The 20,808-nt window shown below is 38.6% G+C and overlaps 9 protein-coding genes across 9 annotated transcripts; 5 read left to right on the plus strand and 4 right to left on the minus strand.

Annotated features, from left to right (window-relative positions):
* Positions 1-483: 483 nt before the first annotated feature.
* Positions 484-3,506, plus strand: CBG06036 (the record flags this gene model as incomplete). Its single annotated transcript, XM_045235445.1, has 12 exons — positions 484-528; positions 1,347-1,402; positions 1,512-1,589; positions 1,636-1,770; positions 1,814-1,888; positions 1,938-2,078; positions 2,123-2,228; positions 2,350-2,580; positions 2,627-2,862; positions 2,910-3,125; positions 3,173-3,300; positions 3,352-3,506. 12 exons carry the CDS (start codon positions 484-486, stop codon positions 3,504-3,506), a joined length of 1,602 nt encoding a protein of 533 aa, XP_045093087.1.
* Positions 3,507-3,760: 254 nt separating this feature from the next.
* Positions 3,761-4,711, minus strand: Cbr-col-125 (the record flags this gene model as incomplete). The annotated part of the gene is made up of 2 exons (XM_002633257.1): positions 3,761-4,579; positions 4,631-4,711. 2 exons carry the CDS (start codon positions 4,709-4,711, stop codon positions 3,761-3,763), a joined length of 900 nt encoding a protein of 299 aa, XP_002633303.1.
* Positions 4,712-6,265: 1,554 nt separating this feature from the next.
* Positions 6,266-7,668, plus strand: CBG06034 (the record flags this gene model as incomplete). The annotated part of the gene is made up of 6 exons (XM_002633256.1): positions 6,266-6,398; positions 6,444-6,618; positions 6,676-6,862; positions 6,909-7,164; positions 7,209-7,329; positions 7,377-7,668. The coding sequence occupies 6 exons, from the start codon at positions 6,266-6,268 to the stop codon at positions 7,666-7,668; spliced, it is 1,164 nt and encodes a 387-aa protein (XP_002633302.1).
* Positions 7,669-9,267: 1,599 nt separating this feature from the next.
* On the plus strand, positions 9,268-10,652 carry CBG26323 (the record flags this gene model as incomplete). The annotated part of the gene is made up of 4 exons (XM_045235446.1): positions 9,268-9,306; positions 9,878-10,237; positions 10,282-10,445; positions 10,583-10,652. 4 exons carry the CDS (start codon positions 9,268-9,270, stop codon positions 10,650-10,652), a joined length of 633 nt encoding a protein of 210 aa, XP_045098492.1.
* Positions 10,653-13,871: 3,219 nt separating this feature from the next.
* On the plus strand, positions 13,872-15,126 carry CBG06032 (the record flags this gene model as incomplete). Its single annotated transcript, XM_002633255.1, has 5 exons — positions 13,872-13,946; positions 14,000-14,316; positions 14,377-14,482; positions 14,532-14,858; positions 14,923-15,126. The coding sequence occupies 5 exons, from the start codon at positions 13,872-13,874 to the stop codon at positions 15,124-15,126; spliced, it is 1,029 nt and encodes a 342-aa protein (XP_002633301.1).
* Positions 15,127-15,464: 338 nt separating this feature from the next.
* Positions 15,465-16,582, minus strand: CBG06031 (the record flags this gene model as incomplete). The annotated part of the gene is made up of 7 exons (XM_045235447.1): positions 15,465-15,681; positions 15,731-16,077; positions 16,120-16,157; positions 16,200-16,285; positions 16,332-16,414; positions 16,459-16,494; positions 16,550-16,582. The coding sequence occupies 7 exons, from the start codon at positions 16,580-16,582 to the stop codon at positions 15,465-15,467; spliced, it is 840 nt and encodes a 279-aa protein (XP_045093088.1).
* Positions 16,583-16,844: 262 nt separating this feature from the next.
* Positions 16,845-17,615, minus strand: Cbr-nuaf-3 (the record flags this gene model as incomplete). The annotated part of the gene is made up of 4 exons (XM_002633253.2): positions 16,845-17,039; positions 17,086-17,223; positions 17,271-17,490; positions 17,542-17,615. The coding sequence occupies 4 exons, from the start codon at positions 17,613-17,615 to the stop codon at positions 16,845-16,847; spliced, it is 627 nt and encodes a 208-aa protein (XP_002633299.2).
* A 330-nt stretch (positions 17,616-17,945) lies between these two features.
* CBG26324 lies at positions 17,946-19,230 on the plus strand (the record flags this gene model as incomplete). Its single annotated transcript, XM_045235448.1, has 5 exons — positions 17,946-18,068; positions 18,112-18,144; positions 18,537-18,719; positions 18,764-18,889; positions 18,934-19,230. 5 exons carry the CDS (start codon positions 17,946-17,948, stop codon positions 19,228-19,230), a joined length of 762 nt encoding a protein of 253 aa, XP_045098493.1.
* Positions 19,231-19,649: 419 nt separating this feature from the next.
* Cbr-prx-14 lies at positions 19,650-20,560 on the minus strand (the record flags this gene model as incomplete). The annotated part of the gene is made up of 4 exons (XM_002633252.1): positions 19,650-19,781; positions 19,827-19,925; positions 19,977-20,259; positions 20,313-20,560. The coding sequence occupies 4 exons, from the start codon at positions 20,558-20,560 to the stop codon at positions 19,650-19,652; spliced, it is 762 nt and encodes a 253-aa protein (XP_002633298.1).
* Positions 20,561-20,808: the final 248 nt, after the last annotated feature.

Here is a 20,808-nt window from a genome sequence, read left to right on the forward strand (position 1 = left end):
CAAGCCTATTATGCTAACCAATAGAGAACAACATTTTCGAAATCAACTTATTTCTTTTTCGAAACTCAAGAGCCCGTAGTGTGAATGTGCATAATCATTAATCAATAACCAAGTCAAAAATCCAAAAGAGTAGTCGTACTTCTCAGTGTCTATGAGTACAGTCTGTATCAAAGAACACGTTATCGTTCGACTTCACTCTCTCCTGATTTTGTTCTTTTTTTACAGAAATCGAAAGTCAGGTGCATTGAGAAAGTTGGTCAAAAAAAAAGTAGGAGGGAGACGAAAATGAATTGGATCGTAAAAATTATCAAAAATTTTCTCTTCTCGACGAAAGAAGGAGCATCAATTTTATTGACCATTACTCGACTCGGTTTTATGAATTTCGAGACTTCTGTTTAGATAAGATTTGCTTCTATTTTAGGAATTTGATTCTCTTCAATCTCGTGAACTACAAAAAATTCGTGAACTACGTGAACTACAAAAATGACTTATAACTATCACTACGATTTGGCTACTTCCCAGAGAAAAGTAAGTTGATGCTTCTGAAAACAATTTTCAAACTATGACATTTTGTGGTTTTCAATGACTCGAGAACACGATTTTCAAATATTTTTTTTTTGAATTTTTACATACATAAACCACTGCATTCAGTTAGTGAGAAAGTCACGAATAATTCTTTACAAGCTCACTGGAAACGCTGTAATAGAGTGTCACCCAATCCGTCAACTTTGAGCCCATATACCGTAAACACTCTAATAGAACGCCCCACGGACCGCCCACTTTGAGCCTATATATCCCATTTTGTTGGAAAGATATCAAAACGTTGTCAATTAATAAACTGTTTATCATAATATCAGCAACATTTTATTAGTTAACCAATTTTTGATATCTTTTACAGAAAATGAGATATATGAGCTCAAACTTGACAATTCGGGTCACGTTCTTTTGGAGTCTTTACGGTATCTCATTTACTGTAAAAAATTAAAAAGTAGTCAACTGATAAACTGTTTATCATAATATCAAAACATTTTTATCAGTTGACTGATATTTGATATCTTTTACAGGAAACGAGATAAATGGGCTCAAAGTTGAGAATTTGGGCGGCACTCAATTATATAGTTCCCGGTATGAGTGTTTGAATACCGTTGCAAATATAGCATGTTTCTTTTAAAAACTTATAATAAACTCTATCTGTGAAAACATTCGAAACTCTTGCATAATTTTTCTTTTTTCCATAATGTACGTTTTTCAAGAATAAAAAAAGATAATTCTGCACTATCACGACATTCTGCCTTCTATTTATACACAAAATCTGAGTCTAAAAATAACTTTTTCTCTATTTTTAGGTGATTCTGAAGCTATTTTTCAAGTGGAAAGGCTCTCTCTGGAAAGCGATTTATCAGTAAGTGACTCAGTGTTTTATTTCATTTTTACGAGCACCACTAACTCTATTTTTGGTCTATTTTCGTCATCTCCTATCACATTTTCCATCAATTTAATGGTTTTTGCAGAGATTTGTTCATTTGGTGCTTCCTTTATGCACTTGTTTCTGTTATCTATCGATATGCTTTGGATAGAAGTCAACAGGAGTGAGTTTAGATGGGAATTTTGAAAAATGGAATGTCCGCATTTCAGCACATTTGAGAGGTTTATGCAATTTTGCAACCGTCGACTAGACTATATCCCAATCAACTTCATGCTAGGATTTTTCGTGACAACAGTTATCAACCGATGGATGACTCAGTTTGCAAATTTAGGAATGATTGACAAGTTGGTAGAAATTGTTAATTGACTAGAACATTAAAAATTTCAGCATTGCATTATTCACATCAATGTATTTGAGTGGAAACGATGAGAGGGGAAGAATATTGAGAAGAAGTATTGTGAGGTTAGATTCATCTAAGATCTTAAGACGTTCTCCAAATTCATTGTTCCAGATTTTGTGTAATGTCCCAAACTATGGTATTCCGTGATATTCACATCGGCGTCCGCAAACGTTTTCCATCATTGGAAACCATGGTTGCTGCAGGAATTATGACATCAGCTGATTTGAAGAAATACAATGAGGTTGAAAGCAGGTATACAAAGAATCTTTGGTTTTCTGAATGCGATTGAAATCCAGATATGCAAAATATTGGCTAGGATTCAATTGGTCGTTCAATTTGTTAAATGAGGCAAGAAGAGAAGGAAGAATTGAAAGTTCGTATACGCAGAATGCCATTGCAGAGGTAAGAAAAAAAATAACTGTCTAATGTAATTTAATTCTCATCTGATTGTACATTTTTCTAGCATACAAACAAGCCAATTCAAGGTCAACTAGTTCTTTGAGACTTTAAAGTATAATTTCAGGAAATCAGAACGTTCAGAAGTGGCTTATCACTTATATGGACCTATGATTGGGTTCCACTTCCTCTCATGTATCCACAATTGGTGTTTTTGGCAGTCCATTGTTACTATTTAGTGTGTTTGGTATCGAGACAGTTTGTGATAAATTCCGATGCCAAAATGACAACTGAAATTGATTTGGGTGTGCCTTTCATGACAATTATCGAATTCATATTTTATATGGGATGGTTGAAAGTGAGAATGAATCATGAATTATTAAAAAAGACAATGGATGTTTTAGGTTGCTATGGATCTTCTGAATCCGTTCGGAGAGGATGAAGATGATTTCGATTGCAATTTCTTGATTGATAGAAATCTAACTGTTGCCATGGGAATTGTGGATGATACTCATGATGATGGACCGATTTTGGAGAAAGACATGTTCTGGAACGATACTGTATCACCACTATACTCGACGGCAGCAGCTCAAAGAAATGTCAACTTCTACTTTGGAAGTGCCACAAATGCAGATTCACAGTACAAAAAGTTTCAAGCATTCCATTTAAATATTCTTAAAATTTCAGAATACCAGATAACGTTCGTCAAATTACAATGGTTCCTCATCCATTTAATGAGAAACTGGACCAAAAGAATGGGAAACGAACAAATCGACCACCAGTGGAAAGTGTTGTCGAACTGAAAAGAGATCAACGATTCTCAACAGGGAACAATAGAAAACAAACTGTAGAAGGGAGATTCTCGAACAAAATTGGAGCGATTTTCCAGAAAAGACATTCTAAGTAAGACATCCCAATCATAAGAAATTAGAATGGCTTTTCAATTTCAGGTCTCTAACCGTTGCTCCAGAAGGTTTCAATGCAAAAGCGCGTACGTCTACAGATATCGAAACACTTCCAACTTTTTTGACGAACCAGAAACCATGCTACAGTAATCCCGAGTGTATCGTAGAAGTTGGTGAGTAGGAATTCGAATTGCTTCCACTCTGGGTTGTTATTTTCATTTTAGAGGAAGAAGAAAACGACTCTCCAAAAACTTCGACAGACTCAAAGCAAGACCCTCCTAGAAAAAGAGTGAACATTTCTAATAAAAGAGGTACTCTCCATAATAGAGAAAAAATATTGATTATTTTCAGAAAGTGTGATATCTATGGGAAGATCTAGGTCATTCAATCATTTTGGAGAGCATGTGGATTATCATGACTACTACGACTTTGATAAGAAATGATGAATGCTTCAAAATTAGCTTTACAAAAAACTTGAAACAATCTTCTATTCTTTTTTAAATTTTTGGTGTAAATATTATGTGAATAAACGAGTACAAACTTTAAAGAATGTACACTCATGAGTGTGTTTTCAATAACAAGAATACAAGATTTGATTGATGAAATAGTTTATTTTTGATAAGAAAGAAATGCTTAACGGCGGGTTCCGTCTTCGAAGAAGACTCCTCCATCGATAGCGCAGTACTTTGGACAGATTCCCTTCTCTCCGGCACCTCCTGGAGTTCCAGCTTGTCCTGGGGCTCCTGGGTTTCCGTCGGCTCCTGGGGCTCCTGGGTTTCCGTTTGGTCCCTTTGGTCCTGGGGCTCCTGGTTGTCCATCGTGTCCTGGCTGTCCTGGAGCTCCTGGTGGTCCTTGTGGTCCTTGTGGTCCAGCTGGTCCTGGTGCTCCTGGGGTGATTGGCTCAGATGGAGCGTCTTGTCCTGGCTGTCCTGGGGCTCCTGGGGCTCCTGGGTTTCCGTTTGGTCCAGATGGTCCCTTGTTTCCTGGGGCTCCTGGCTGTCCGTCTTGTCCTGGGGCTCCTGGGTTTCCGTTGGATCCGGCGTCTCCGGCTGGTCCTGGTGGTCCTGGTGGTCCAGCTGGTCCCGCTGGGCATGGCTTGCATGGTGGTGGAGTGATTGGCTCACATGGTTGCTGTGGTGGGCGTCCTGGGTTTCCTGGGAGTCCTGGTGCTCCTGGCTTTCCTGGGCGTCCTGGCTTTCCTGGGGTTCCGGCTGGTCCAGCGGCTCCTGGCAGGCAACAAGCGTCGCATCCTCCGGCAGAGGCGGCTCCTCCGGTGACTCCAGCATCATATCCAGCTTGACGGGCGGTACGGTTTCCAGATGGGATGTTCTTAAGTTGGTTGACCTCGGACCAGATATCCTTGGCAGATCCCTTGCAGAAGTTGATCTCAGAGTGCATGGTTCTCTTCACATGGTGGACATAGTTGTACACCATTGGAAGGGTGACGCACACCTGGAATTAGATTTTTAGATTCTGAAGAAGAGCTGAAAGTCTGAAACTTACCGAAATGACGGCGACGACGGAGAAGGCGACGGCCGAGTAGGCGACGAAGCGGTAAGCTTTGATTCTTTGTTCGAGATCCATTTTGGAAACTGAATAATCTGTCTCTACTCGATTCTTTTATACTTGGTTCAAATACAGACTCCGCCCCTTTTCTACCTAGCCTTGGCAACAAAAAAGAAAGAAAAACTTGATCGGGTAAGCGTATGCATCCTCTTGTCTCCTGTCACTCTGTGTCTTTTCTTTTGTCTACACGTTGTAATGAACGAGGAAACGAATCAAAAAGGCTGGTATCTGTTTGAAACAAAAAAGAAGCTTTTGACAACTTTCGGGTGTTACACAACATCGGATAAGTGATCTAATCGGGTGCTGAAGAACACCTTAATCGGTAAAAATATTGCGTCGATTCCAATATCCGATGATGGGAGAAAAAGGAAAACGATGCAACCGTTTTTTTTCATTGAATGCGACTTATGAATGGATATTGGATTGTACCTTTTTGCGGAGGAAAGTCAGGTAGAAAACTTATCAATTTCCTACAAAAGAACCAATGATGTTATGTAACTGTTAAAAACACAGAACTACATCTGTATATTGTGTGTCAACAGGTCACAAGACGAAATTTTACACGCATCACCTATTTGACGAATTCAACTTGTATTCTAACTACAGGGTGGCGATTAATTAAGCAAACTTAATTTTCTGAACACCTAAAAACCCCTTTCGCACTTTAAAAGTATGGTATACTCTCAAGAGAAAAAGGTTCTATTAAAATACAACTCGCTGAAATTTTCAGAACCGTCTTATATTCTACCAATTTTTGAGACACCCAAAAGTTTAAAAACAATAATAGACGGCTCAAAATTACCCGGACTGATAAAAACGGATATATAAGTATCTCGGACGCCCAAAAATTGGTAGCAATATACATAATTTTACGTTTGATTCAAATCTACTAAAATTTTCAAAGCGATTCTTCAAGTCTAGGTATTGTTATGATTGTTCAAAGATAAATGTGTTTCTTGCATCCCTTTGTGTTTTTCATAAGATGATGAAACTTTGACAAGCGTTAACTCAGTTGAAACTTGATCAATCGATCTGAAACTTGGTCAGTTTACTGATGAGTTCTTTTAATTTACCTCTCTCCAAACTTGAGTTCAGATCAACGATTCACTCATACTCTATAATAATCCGAACTTTACTCCTACTACTAATTATGCGCCGCCGTGGACAGGAATATTGTTTCAGACAACAAAATCTTATACGAATTGAGCTGTTGTGGATGATGGAGTAGATCTACGACTTCTACGTGTATTTTTCAGATTCTTATGTTGATTATTCTTTCAGAGATACCCTAAATATCAATTCCAGATGCATTCAAAGTATTAACATCAAACTACCATTCTCTCTAGCTTCTTTCTGTTTCTCAATATGACCTAGTTCTTGTTGTTGGCAACGAATTTCTCATGAAAACAGGTGAAGCTGAAATATTGCAGATGTCCTGGCAACGATACCGAACTTTATTCTGCACTTTCCTTTCTCTTCTTTTGTGAGTTGTTTTTTTTTCTATTTTCTTCTATCCAGAGAGTTGTTTTGATCTTTTCAGCGAGCCGAAAATGAACTGAAGCTTCAATCAAAATGGGAAAAAATCGATTGATCACTACGACAGAAATGTCGACGTTCGATTGGGAGAAAATATGGTTTTCAGAGGAAACAATAACCGAAGCACGGGAGACTCTAGTTGAAGCTCTTTACATCGCACTGAGCCCAGGTACTCAACAATTAAGGTTCAGTTTTTCTTATATTGCATTTTAAGGATCCTTTCCATCTGCCTGCGTATTTGCATTTGATTGCTTCCTTACGATAGTTCACTTCATTGTCTCCAGTTACATTTTGGATGATTTCACCACCACTTTTTTGGGAACTGTCTATTTTCCAACTACGATTCTGAAATTTGCCTACGTCATTGATTGTTTTTCACCAGCACAGTGGTGAGTCATTATAGAACACTTCTAAAATTTTTCAGATATTTTATCGTTAATTTTTAGGATCCTAGACGTCACCGAAATACTGAATCAGATTTTCAACATGACCATAATTCTGTCGTGCATTGCATACAATTTCATGTGTCTTTTCGTGGCTCAGTATCGTAAGAATATTCCACTGTCAGTTTGTCGGACCGTGTTTGCTCCGATTCTTCTTTTCTGCTCATTCCTGGTCGTTGCTCCAAAATTGGTTCGAATAGAGAATATCAAACTTTTTAATGTATTTGTTTGTTTAGGTGATGGACAGATACGTCGACAACTGTTTTCAATTCACCACTCAACTCTTCGGATCTCTCTTCCTTATCGCTCAAATCTCTTGGAATTTGTACACTTTTGTATGCAAGACAATTGACAGAGGAGCAGAGAAAGCAGAAATTAAATCAGCTGATGACGTCACTTCAGCCAACGACGTCATCCGGAATGCGAACGGGAGACTTGTGTGGGCCAGTTGGTTCTCCTTGATAATAGTGATTCTAGCTATTCCACAAATTGGTAAGATACTGATATTAAATAATTTTTCGAGATGCTTCTTCCAGTTGACTATTATGTTCCACTTACCACTTCATGGATTCCTTATCACTTCCTGGTTCAGTCGTTAGTGCAACTCAATGCACTTCTTCTATCAGTCACTATCTTTTTGATACTACCAACTTATCGGTACCGTATTTTGTGATAATAGATGATGTCAATTTTCAATATTCCAGATCAGTCATATTCGGCCGATGTGTCAGTTACAACCGAATTATCAAAGTGGAAGAAATAAAAATCGAGAAAGAATCTGAGAATCCTGAGAAAGCATCTAAGAAAGAATTAGAAAAGGAGGCAGAAGCAATGGCTTATCATCAGTCCATTCCATCGGGATCTACCAACTTTTCGATTCCCCATTTCCGTCACGTGGCTATTCCCCGAATCCGAATCCCAGTGATACCTCCAATGATGGCTCATCCTAGTGGACAGATTCGGATTTTTGTGGCTCCACCACAGAAGAGATATTGAATAAAAATTACTGATGATTCTGATTAAATAAACTGTTAATCTAAACTGCAAACGCATGTTTTGGTCCCACGAATCGTTTATCAATGCTTCACCTCTACACCCGAACAGTCAAATCACTCAAAAATGAGCTCATCATCTAGTACGTCATTGGCTTCTAGTCCACATGAAAAAAACTTTATTGCCTTTTTCCATTTTTTGAATTCTCATCAATTTTGTAAACAGTAACTTAACATGTGTCATCACCATCCGCTTTATCAACCGCTAACAGGCCGAAATGTGTAATCGGTATCATTAACATGGCACACACTCTTGTGACCTAAAACCGCAACAACCAGCCCATCCCTCTTTTTGTTTTTGAGCACACTGCCTTGAAACACCCAATGTTGTCTCCTGGAACTGATAGTGAGTAATATTTCGAAAACTTTCGAAACGGAATATTCATTTGTCTTGCTCACACTTAGATAAGAAGTTAGAATAGGTTCATGGTTTTACCACATCAGCCTACGCGCTACTCGGTGATGGTATCACAAAATACAGTTGTTTTAGTTTATGGTTGCAAAAATGAATATAAAAGCAGTGTTCAATAGATAAACTATCATTTTTTACTTTTACCTCTTCGAATTTTTTATTTTGTGCTCCGAGAAATTTTAGTTTAACTAGGTGCAATAAAGGTCAATAAATTATAGACTATTTTTCGTTATGCAACTTTTTACACAATTTTATCCCCAAAAAGTATGCTTGAAAGTTCTCCATACTGAACAAATACGTTTCTTTTTCCATTGCAGTCATAGAATTTTTATAAAGTATAAAGATTTTAACTATCCCGAAAATTAGGCTCTATTTTTATTTCATAATTTTTGTAGTTTCCCGAACAATCATATAGTTTCAAAATACTTTTTCCGAAACCTGAAAGATATTAATCTGGTTATAAAAAAAGGAGCTGTAGAAGAGAAACGCCGGTGGCTGTGGCAGAAGGTCTCACAACGACAACTACCGTAACCAAAAAGTATTTTTATTTTCTCTTTTCCACTGCTTTTCGTCGAGTTTTTTGTTATTTTTTCCCAAATAATTCGGAAATAAAATGACTGGAATCGCACGAAAATCGACAAAATAAATCCGGAAAATAAAATTATTTCTAGGTTACGGTAGTTGTAGTAATGAGATCTGCAGTCACGGCCACCAGTGTTTCTCTTCCACAGCTCTGATTTGTTTGTACCAGAATAAGGAACACACCAAAATAAATCATTTTCCGGTACTGTTCGCCCTCGATGGTTTTTATTTTGATAACAATTTTCCGTTGCCAGCTCTTCCCTGATGTTAAAATTCACTATACATGGAAAAAACATCACTATACATGGAAAAGTAAACAAAAAGTGGTTGACTGTCTAGACTTTTTTAGTTTTGGCTTATTATTTTAGTTTTCAACTCTAAATGATATAAGTTATGCATATAACTTTAAGATTTCATAGTTTCCCTCAGACCTGCAAATTGGACACATACTCCATATATAGTTTATTTTCTTGTACCTGTAGTTTCTTATATTCTCTTTCATCACCCCTAATCAAACCACAACATTCCAGAGTCTTCTTACAAGGAGCAATGCAACCAACAACTCCTCTTCGACACTTTCCATATAAGGTACACAACAAGATACGGTACACCACATTGGGAAACCCATTTGACAAAGATAATGGATTTATTTTGTACATTCATCTAATTTCCTTTTCCTAGAGTTTCGGTATTATCTGCTTTGTTTATCAACGTGCCGCTATTCATGAAAAGGGGGCGTGTCCAAATGCACAGTAAAATAAAAGCGAAGTAGTGTGATCAGAGATGGAGAGATGGAGTGCGAATAGGCTTCCATGACTGAGTTGTTTTATTTCTGTTCCACAAACCATTTCAAAAACAATTTTGGTTCATTTGGATTTTTGACCTGTGATTGTTATTGGTACTACATGAATCAGTTATCAATTACTTTATTTTTAAACTGGCCATATGTACTCGTTTTGAAAAGTTGCTATCTATACATTCCAATCCTTTAAAGAACGTTTATTTGCCTTTTCGTGCTAGACACATTAACTCGGGATTTCGTAACCGTGGCACCTCCCTTTCCTTTCCCAAATAAGTACCTGGAAGACTTCTTTTCCATATTTCGTGATGATCACCCTCTTAGAATCTTTGCTTTTATTAATATGTTTCATCTTTTCAGAACGAAAACATCTGTATCCAGAAACCAATTATGGTTAATGGGTATAAAATGATGACCAACCACAATCCATTCGGTGCAACCAATCATCCCCATGATCAAATGCCAGCTGATTTTTATTACCCTCGTAACAACGGCTCTCAGTGCAGCCCTCCTTCAAACTACTCAAATTACGAGAGCTATGGGAACAATGGTGGAAATTATCAACAGTATACAGTAAGCAGCCCAAACTACCAGAACGTAAAAAATGAGCCAGAAGAAGAATACGTTGAAGACCCAATCCAACAGAAAATCACTCCAAAAAAGAAGGCAGTTATGATTTCAGCTCCAAGAAAATACAAGAAGAAAAGTGAATTGGAGAAGGTATTTCAGGAAAAGTCGGTATCCAAAATGTTTGGATTTTTCAGAATGATCCTGCGTACATTGAAGTTCGGAGTCGCAACAACCGAGCGGTACAACTGAGTCGTGAGAAGAAGAAGAGAAGGGAAGAAGCTGAAAAAGAGGCTTTCAAAAAATTGAAGCAGAAGTGTAGTGAAATGGAAAACTTGATTAAGCAGTTCCAAGAAGAAGTGTGAGTTTAGGATGTTGAAGAGTTGTCCTTTGAGAGTTTTATAAATGTCTGGAATAGACGATTTCAAGCTCAATTCATTTTTTCTTAAATTAAATAAGTTTATTTTATCCTTTTTTCATTAACCATATTTTTTCCAGGAGAGCCAGCAGATGCCAGATTCCATTCAATGTCTTCCCTTCACTCGAAAAGATGATCAATTATCAATAGATGTTTCATTACATGGATTGATGTTTTCCTAATTATACGAGTCTCTCTATACCTCTTATTTTCATTCATTCCTTTCCTATATAGGATATCATAGCCAAAGATCTATTCACTAAACTGTTTATGGTATTATCAAGTCTAAAACATCAAGACCGTCACAGAAGTGACTTTTAAAAAATCCGTTCCAAAAAATTTAGGTCATTCGCGTACAAAGTCTGAGGCTTCTCGACCCAGAAAGCAGTTCAAAGTGACAACCAGATTCCCGAGATTTCCATTTCGCACAGTTGAAACCAGGGCGACAGTACACCCCTAGCGCGTCGAGACCCGCAAAAAATAGGAAAAAACACTTTTTTTCAAGAAAACTAACTTTCAGAAATCCTTGTCAAATGGTAGCGGGTCTCGACGCAATAGGGTGTACTGTGGCCCTCGTTTCAACTTGCGAATTGGAAATTTTGGGAATCTGGTTGTCACTTTGGGCTGCTTCCTGGGCCCAGAAATCCCAGATTTGGGAACTTTGGATGCGGCATCAAGGAGTGAGCGGATAGTTAAAATGTATTGAATTATGTCAGTTGCACGAAAGAGATTAAAACCTGCTGATAGAAATTTAAAGAAGCTTGAATAATCTGTTGGTGTTCTGAAACCCACCACGTTAACGGCCTGTTAGCGGATTATTGGTATTCAAAAAGTTGCTCGAAAAATACATTTTCACTAGTCAGACACCCTAAAGTTGACAAGAATATGCTAGAAACTGGCTTGGGCACGCATGCAGTTGGCGTGCCGCTACCGTGCCGTTGCCGTGCTCAAGTGTGCCGGTTTTTTGAAATGCTTTCCTCGATCAGGTCAATTAATCACGAGATTTTCCTTAAATTGGACAGTTTATTCGATTACAAATTCAAAAAAAAAGAAAAAACGATCATTTAAATCTGTAGAGAAGATTGTGTCGAAGACGTCGAATTTCGATGAAAGCAACTTTCCTACTCCTCTTCTCCAGCTTTATTGGCCTTGGGCTTTACAAGGTGTTTCTGAAAGAAATTTAAAGATTATTGTCGGAATAAAAAAAGTGACACTCGGTTAGCGCCACTTGGGAGATCATCGGATTTACATGAGGGGGGGGTAGAAAATATGATCTCCAAGTGGGGCGCCAAAACACCACGCCGCACTTGCAAAGCGATGGGCGGAGCGCCGGTGGGGGGAGGCGGGAATCAAAGTACGTAAACACCGAGTGTCACTTTTTTTATTCCGACAATATTTACATAACTAATTGGATGAAAACTCACATTTCTTTGAGCGAATTATCTTTACGAAGATCCATCGGAAATTATCTGGCATGTTATCATCGAAGATCAGCTGAGCTATAAAACATAGGGTGTAACATTAACTTATCAAAAAAATTTTTGAACATCTTCATTTCAAAATAGTTCAGTTTTTCACATCTCGCCCACTTACATATTCAATTTGGAATGTTCATCGCTGCTGGTCGTAACCACTTTCTTCTTCTTCGGTATCCTCCATGATTTGACGAATTTCCTTCTCGTCCGTATAACTGAAAAGATTTCCGATATCATTGTTACTTGAATATCTCTCAACTCACCTATTTTCGTTTCAACGGGACATCTGGCACAGCCAACGTCTGAAAACTAAACAGAAATACATTTCATGAATGTCCAAAGAAACGTCAGAAAAATAAAACTAAATGCCATAAAACGATGAAAAATGCAAACATTTTGAAAATAAATCACAAGCCATTTTCGAAACATTTTCGAAACTCTATGGATAGAGACGATATGCGCAGGTGCTTCAAGAAAGGGCACGGCAGCGGCACGCCATATGCTTGCTAGGGGCACGGGCGCGGTGTTCCAAGGGCACTTTCAACTCGGCACGGTGCCGTTTGAATGCGGATCCCGTGTCCCTCTATGCCCTGGCGTGCCGATAATTTGCTGAGAACTGAAATTTTGACAGGAGTTCACAAAAAGTAGAGATAGTATCAAAAAGAAAAAGAAATGATAAGGTATGCACTTTTCGTCGCACGAGGTTGAAAACTGAAACTTTCATTTTATTTATTTCACGACGAAACGAATCAAGATCAACTTCTGATCGGTTATCGTTTCTTTTTTCAATCAGGCCATTTTCAAATGTTTCCCTGTGTTGAAGGTGCAATAGACATCTTCTGTTCATAGAACACAATGAATTACTTTGTAACAACAGTTGTCGTCTGTAGTCCATTTCCCCTTTCTCTTCTTTTTGCAAATTCCCCACACTGAAACTGCAAAAGTTCAACTACGCGCAGTCCGTGTTTGTTCAGACTTAGTTTCGATTCAGTTGGAATCAAACTTACTTGCGGTTGATTTTTTTGTTAGTTAGAGTCTTCTATTTTACAGAAATCTAGCATGAAATTCATTCGAATCTTTCAGTTCTGGTGACCCCTTTCAAACATTAATTTGTAATCTAACCAACTTTTTTTTGCCTTCTTCTGGGGCAATACGATCAAACGCAGATTTTTATCAATGTCAGCATCTCTCGGCCAAAAACGCGATAACGAAATAGCGGAGATCTTCGAGAACCATCAGAAGAGTGGCGAGTAGTGGACAATAAAACAGAAGATTGACTAGTTGCCAGTCGCATTTTCCCCTTGAATCGTGTACTTTGAAGAATGTTTCTGTGATCCTATATTGTTTTTTTAATGTCCACTTCGCTTTAATTTTCTCGAGGTTATAAAATAATTAAATTCATGTCAATAGGCAGCGAGGCATATTATTTCGATTTTTCTTGATATCTTTTTTGGTTAGATTATGTAAGGATATTATAGAACTTCTGTCTTTATTTTTATTCTAAAAATTCTGCTAATTTTTCACATTTCGTAAACGATTTTTCGGATTGAAGAGTTTTTGATTTTTCTTCAAAAAATAATTTAGGCCCACTGTTACGACACTCCGCCGATTCCGGGTGCGCGTTGGTTAGCGTAAATCATGTTCAACCGAAATTTGAATTTCAACGTGGCTGTCGTGGATCCTTTCCACATTTAAACCGAGAAAAATATCCACTCATGACCTAGACACTTGTTTCAATCGGCACGAAAACGATTTTTTTTTCGCACTATTCTTCTGTCATCCTCTTTATTTGTTTTCGTCTTTGTCTATTTACTTGCCCAAAACTTTAGTTTTCTCACTTTCTTCATTCAAATTGATCTTTATTCAGGTAATCACATCCCCTCACGTCGCAGAAATGTCTCCACTGCCAGAAAACACCCTTATCGGCATGTGCAATCCTTTGTTGGACATCCAGACCACCGTAGAGAAGGTATGTGAATTGTTTTCAAAATACCAGACTCATGTTTCAAATGTGATTTTCAGTCATTCCTCGACAAATGGGGGCTCAAAGAAAACGACGCTATCCTCTGCGATGACAAGCACAACGATATGTTCACAGAGCTTACCAAGGACTTCACCGTCGAGTACATTCCAGGAGGAGCTGCCCAGAATTCCCTCCGTGTTGCCCAGTGGATTTTGAATAGTCCAAACCGCACCGTCTTCTTCGGAGCCGTCGGAAAGGACCAATATGGAGAGCTCCTAGCAACCAAAGCCAAAGAAGCTGGTGTCAATGTGCAATACCAGATTAATGAAACAGTCAAGACTGGAACCTGCGCTGCCCTCATCAATGGAACTCACCGGTAAGAAACAGTATTTTCATAGAACTTGGAAACACCGTTGCCGTGCTGAAATGATTTCAGATCGCTCTGCGCCCATTTGGCTGCTGCCAACACCTTCACCCAAGACCATTTGCAAAAAGAGGAGAACCAGAAGATCATCGAGCAAGCAAAATACTTCTACGTCACTGTGAGTTTATAAAGTTTTCGAACAAATTAGAACCTTATCTCATTTTCAGGGATTCTTCATCACCGTCTGTCCACCAGCTATCATCCAATTGGCCACCCATTCCGCTGAGTTCAACAAGACCTTCACCCTCAATCTTTCCGCTCCATTCATCTCGCAGTTCTTCTTCGACAAATTGTCTGAAATCATCCCACTCGTTGACGTGCTCTTCGGAAACGAAGATGAGGCTGCTGCCTTCGCAAATGCTCATGGATGGGAGACTACCTGTGTCAAGGAGATCGCCCTGAAGGCTGCTGCTCTCCCGAAGAAATCCACCAAGCCAAGACTTGTGGTTTTCACTCAAGGACCTGAACCAGTTGTCGTTGTGGAAGGGGATAAGGTTTGTATTTTGTACTGAATTCTTTATGCTCGGATAATGATTATTTTAATTATGCTCTTTTCAGGTCACCGAATACCCAGTCACTCGTCTTCCAAAAGAAGAAATCGTCGATACCAACGGAGCCGGAGATGCTTTTGTCGGAGGATTCCTTTCCCAATTCATCCAAGGAAAGGGAATCGAGGCTTCCGTTGCTTGCGGGTCCTATGCAGCTCAAGAAATTATCAAGAAGCACGGATGCACTGTGCCGTCTGTATGCAAATATCACTGAATGATATCCTAAATCTGTGATTATTACTGTCATTGGTTCAGAATTCTATGTCTTAGTTTTTCAGATTGTTACTCGTTTTACTTTTCATTCCGTTTCTTTTCGCAAAGCTCCAACTTTCGAATGTTTACTTTTGGTGGTCTTTTTACTCTTTTTTTTTTGAAAGTGCCTTTATTATAAAATCAGGTTTCAAATATATAGGTCACTCATTTTTCATTCTTCTTCTAGTATTTGAATAGGAACCCTCCTCCCTTTCGCGATGTAGTTCACAATATCCAGAATCACAACGACGCTACCCTTTCTGTAAGCTGATACGTAAAACTGGAAACATGTACTAGAGCCTACAGTCTTGGAAGATTATGCAACTTCAAGTTGTCAACATCCGATGGACGAACACGACGGAGTTTCTGTGAGCGCTTGTGATCATGGAAAGCATAAAGAATACCGCATGTTCGAATGAGCTGTTCGTAAGAAAGATTTTCAAAATTCTGGTGGATCACATCTGTCAGAACTTTTTTCAAGTTTGTTGACGTCGTTGATCTGATAGATGAGATTGGCCTAAAATTCGTGAATTAAGGTTTTCAAGTAAAACTATAATAATGCAAACCTCAATTTTCCTCGGAAATTCTTATCATCAATCACAATGACTTTCACAGAAACCTTCTCAAGATCATTCAAACAACCAACAGACTCCAGCTTCTTAGGACGATAACTCTTCGATGATTCGCAAGTTTTTGTCGCGGACTTTTCGGATTCCGTCACAGTAGAGTTTCCGTTCGAAGACGTCGAATCAGAAGAAGAAGTAGTGGAAGAGGAATTGGGTTTTTCGTTTTTCTCACATTGAGAACGGCTTCTAAGATCTGGGGGAAACGGAAGCTCTTGATAATGGCTTTCGACCTGGATCTTCTGCTCTTGTGGGATTGTTTCTTTGCTTCCTTTTTTACTGAAAAATGACTTCAGATTCCCAAAAGAGTAGCCCACTCACAAATCACACGCTTTACCCATCTTCTTCGCTTTCAAAGCCAGCATGATCTCTGAAGTTTTGATTGAATTTCAAAAAAAAATTGCAATCTCACTATTTGCTTCTGTAACTGCAACTCTATATTTCTCTTCAGCACCATGGCTAGGATCTTCCCAAACTAGTGCATACTGATATGTTGTTCTGGAATACACTACTAGGATTCAATTAGAATTATCAACTTATTTACTGATTGGTTGGAGCATCATACGCAATGCGAAGTTCAGCTGATTTCGTTTCGTTTCCAATTAATTCCAAACATTTTGGAAGTAGCTAAAGTTGAATAAAAGTAAATTAGGACATGTTTTAGAAACTACCATTTGAAGATCAGAGGACGAGATGTTAGAATTCGGCTGAAATTTTTCATGAAAACCATTTATTGAAGTTTTACTCCAGCCAGTCTCTCACCTGATTAGATTGATTTGTTGCAGCTGCACTCATCTTTCTTTTACAATCCGACTGTGCAGAGAATCAATCGTCGAAACAATCGAGGAGATATTCAGAAATAGCTACTATTTGTCGACTACTCGGTTTTTCATTACTTCTACGTGGTTCGTTGAGAAAGTTCAGAACCTCATTAATGTGATCCAAATAAAACTTTGGAGAACAGCATTGTATAATTTTAAATTGAAGATATTTTCCTATTGAAGCGATTTATTGATAATTAACAGACACACTAAACAAAGTATTAACTAAAAGATAATCACTCGATACGTAGTTTCTTCTCCTTATCTTCCACTTCTAATTGCATTCGTTGTTCCCGCTGAGATGGTGACTCGAGAACCTTCTGCCTTGCAGATTGCCAACTCTTCTCATCTCCACTCCACAATCGTTTTACTAGATCCTCTGCTTGATTGATTGTGTCATTCAGTCCGAGTAGAAGAGGATTCTCCTCAACCTGAAAATGAAAATTTCGAAAACTTGAAGCTTATAGTTTAGCGTACAGTATCCCATCCTTTGAGGAGCGCCAATGCTCTACCGTATTCTTTGTCAGTCACAACCATGTCATCAGGTGGATAGAGAGCAGCTCCTACATACCTTCCTTCTGCGTTCAAGAAGTTGAACGTGGCAATAGCATCTTCCTGAAACAAAATCAGATTTGAGTTCACCAATTTCCTCCTCTCCCTACCGTATCCATAATCTCTAAGCCAATTTTGTGCTCACGAAGGAATGGTGCCACCTTTGCACGAACTTTATCAATGTTCTTCTTATCACCCACACCCAGCACAAGAATGTCGATTTTAGGTTCGAGAGCAGCAAAAAGAAACAATGATCGGGGTGTGATATCTTCTGGAGTTGGAACACGCCAGGAGAGAGCAGTCTTCGGAAATAGAGCAATCGGACCGTACCTAAATATTTTTTAATAATAGGTTTTAAAGTTCGATCCATCCGGCACGTACAAGAATGATCCATCCAAAAGTCGAAAACCATAGCACGATAGTCCACGAACGCCGATCTGTTTTGCTTCGAGCATTTCTGTCGATAGCATCGAAATCCGACTACGGTCAGTCATGTCCGACTCTCCAAGTGGATTGAAATGGTAACCATCGAGGACTCCTGAAGTTTATTTTTTAGTTCATATATGGTCTTTCTTCAAAGTTTTTTTTCAATTTATACTTCAGCTAGTCATCGATAACGTGCGCGCTACACTGGACTCTTCAATTCGAATTAAGAAAGTGCGCTCTACCGCAACAAAAACTGACGAGGCTCTGAAATTTTATTCTCATAGATCTCACTGCGTTTATTTTATATGCACGATTATCTTCGACTCGTGAGGCCACCAAACCATTGAAATTTTCAGAACATGAACGAAAATCTGGATGGAGTTCTCAACGCGCTACTTCACAACGAAAGAGAAGCAGCCAGAACATTTAAAGTTGGCGATGAAGCAAAAAGATTGAGGAGAGAAGATATCGTAAAGAAAAGAGTGAGTTTAAACTTTCCGATTCAGCTTACATTGAAAGTTTCAGCGAAATACAACATGGATTAATCTTGGTAAAATGGTATGTTCTTTGACACTTGAAGAATTCGGTCTCGTTCCCAAATCTTCTATCCAACCAAAGATTGATGTGTCAGAAATCTCAAAGAATTGACTGGCGATGAAGTGGTTTCGAATGTTTTGGGTTTCGTGAACACTCTCAAAGACGCTATGGGACATTACACAAGAGGAACGTTCGTTAAAGATGCATTTGCTTTAACAGGAGCCCTGTGCGGTGTTGAATCTAATAAAGTCATTAGTTCGGATCGAAGAGCTAAGAGGATGAGAAAAAGAAAACATGAACTGATCTCAAAGAAAGAAATTCGACAACAACGAGTGAGTGCATTGATTACTGTAACTACTTTCTGATTTGATAAGGTAATGAAGCAACTTCTAACTTGGTTCATACTTTTTTAGGACTACGATTCTGAAGAATCATCGACCGACGAAACAATTGTGAAGAATATGATAGAAGACCACTTTTTCCAGATAACTAAGAAAGGAAAAGATGAAAAGCAAAAGGAGGATTCTATTGAAGAAGATCGAACAAACAAAGACACCGTTAAATGGTATCCCAAGAAAAAAAGAAACAGAACAAAGGCGAGAGTATCAATTAGGAAATCCATCTGAAACGAAAATTTCAGGTTAATCCTCAAAAGAAGCTTCTTAAAGAGATCGATGTTCACGAGGATCCAGAAACTAAGATTGCTAGAGCGATTGCAGAGGAAGCGGAGAAAAAGAAGATCAGAGAAAATGAAGCGAGGAAGAAGGTTGGCTGAAGTGAGAGTAATTCGATAAATTAAAATTGTTATAGAAAGAACAAAAGTGGATAGAATTGGGTCAAGCTGTGTGCAGTTTGTCAGCGGATGATTTCATTCTACCATCTGATGTCGCTGAGAATCCGGATCATAAGCCTGACCGAAGCCAGCGTGGCGAACCAATTGTAGTTGCTGTTGCTTCGTTTATTCAATCAATGAAGGCACTTGTTGGAAACAAAGCCGCACACGATACGGTTCTTGCAGATCAAAGTGGTATTGCTGCTGCACTTTGTGGTATCCATAAGTCTGCATTGACTGCACGATTTTCATTCAAGAAAAGTAAATTTGATTGACTATGTGTTATAAATGAATCAGTTTGTTGATTTGATAAATATCTTTTTTCCGAAAACTTGTCTCTTACCAGTGTCTGCTCGATTAGCCTCCCTATTTCCCCCTGTCTTATTTGTGCTCAGAAATCGTCGGATGGACTTTCCCCCAATGAAAACTAAACTTCTGTTCATTATGCTGTCTGGAAAATTCACTTTCTCATTCTTTCTCGCTCAATTTTCAGAATAGTTTCTGGTTTCCGCAACCATGGAAATAGAAATCATTAAAAAGGATTTTACTGATGCTTCGAATATTTATTACGGTCTTTGGAATGATCCAGAAAAGGCACAATGCAAATTGGGATGATCACAGAAAAATGAGGAATGTTTACATAAGATGTTGATAAAAATAAGATATCACTGAATTTATGTACATGGTGAAGCTTCTATTCAAGGTTCTCGATGTCTGCTAGTTCATCAGCCAGCGATGCCTCTTTGAAGTTGGCTGGAGGTGTGGCGTAGCCAGAAGCGGCCTCGGACGTCGTTGTAGTCGTCATTGAAGTTGCAGAAGTAGCACTCTGAAAACAAAAATGTGTCATGGGGGTTCTTTTTTGCTGGTTAACCTGTTGCCATGATGGAATCGATGAAGATACACTGGGTGTCACTATGGGTGCAAAATTGTGTTGGCTGAGAAGTAAACTCTTGATCGTAGAAATTCCGCTCTGAAAATAAACTATTTTTTATACAAGCATCATAAAAATCGAATCATTTACCTCTACTCGATTCAAATCTGCATCTCTGTTGGCTACGGAATACAGTGCTCTAGATATTTCAGCTTGTTGTGTGGCAAGTTGTTGTGTCGTCTGAGAGACCGAATCCATGATGAACTTGATCGAATTCTGAAGATCGTTGACTTGCGACTGCAGCTGTCGTATCTCTTCGGTCGCTGGATCAGGAATATCAAAGAATCGCGGAAGAATATAAGATCGGACAAATCGATAGCCAGCATACGAGATTGAACCCAAAACGACCGCCGATTGAGCGAATGAAACGATGCTGAAAACTATTTTTGATTATAAAAAATTGAATAAATGGCATAATTGACATACCCATTCTGTTTTGATTCCATCATCATCATCATTGGTGGGTTCCCATGATCCATTCCGATCTGGCTTCTCAGTTGTTCTGGTGGAATAGACGCTCTTGCCTCCAAAATTTCTGCTTCCGTTACTCCTTTTCCTAACAAGAATTGTCGTTGCTCTTCAAACGGCGTCTCTTTCACTTTAGGCGTTAGCATGAATTTCCGAGCAGCTTCTACCATATCTGGACGGGTGGGAGAAGACGTTGGATCTGTCATTTTGCGGTTCTGAAAAGTAAGATTTCTGTCTGGAAAAAAATCGATAAGCTAAAAAAGAAATCAATTGGGAAAGAGTCACCAATGAATTGTAATCGAAAAGTCAACAATGTTGGAGCCCGACTGATAAAACTTTATCACAACAATTTAACATTTACAGGTTGAAAACTTTTTGAAAACTGAACGTATACTCGTTTGGTAAAGAAAACTGGCAGAATCAGCTGAAGAAACAATTTCCCTAATACAGAAAA

The sequence above is a fragment of the Caenorhabditis briggsae genome, assembly GCF_000004555.2.
Source record: "Caenorhabditis briggsae complete genome, chrIV, whole genome shotgun sequence".
Classification (NCBI taxonomy): Eukaryota; Metazoa; Nematoda; class Chromadorea; order Rhabditida; family Rhabditidae; genus Caenorhabditis; species Caenorhabditis briggsae.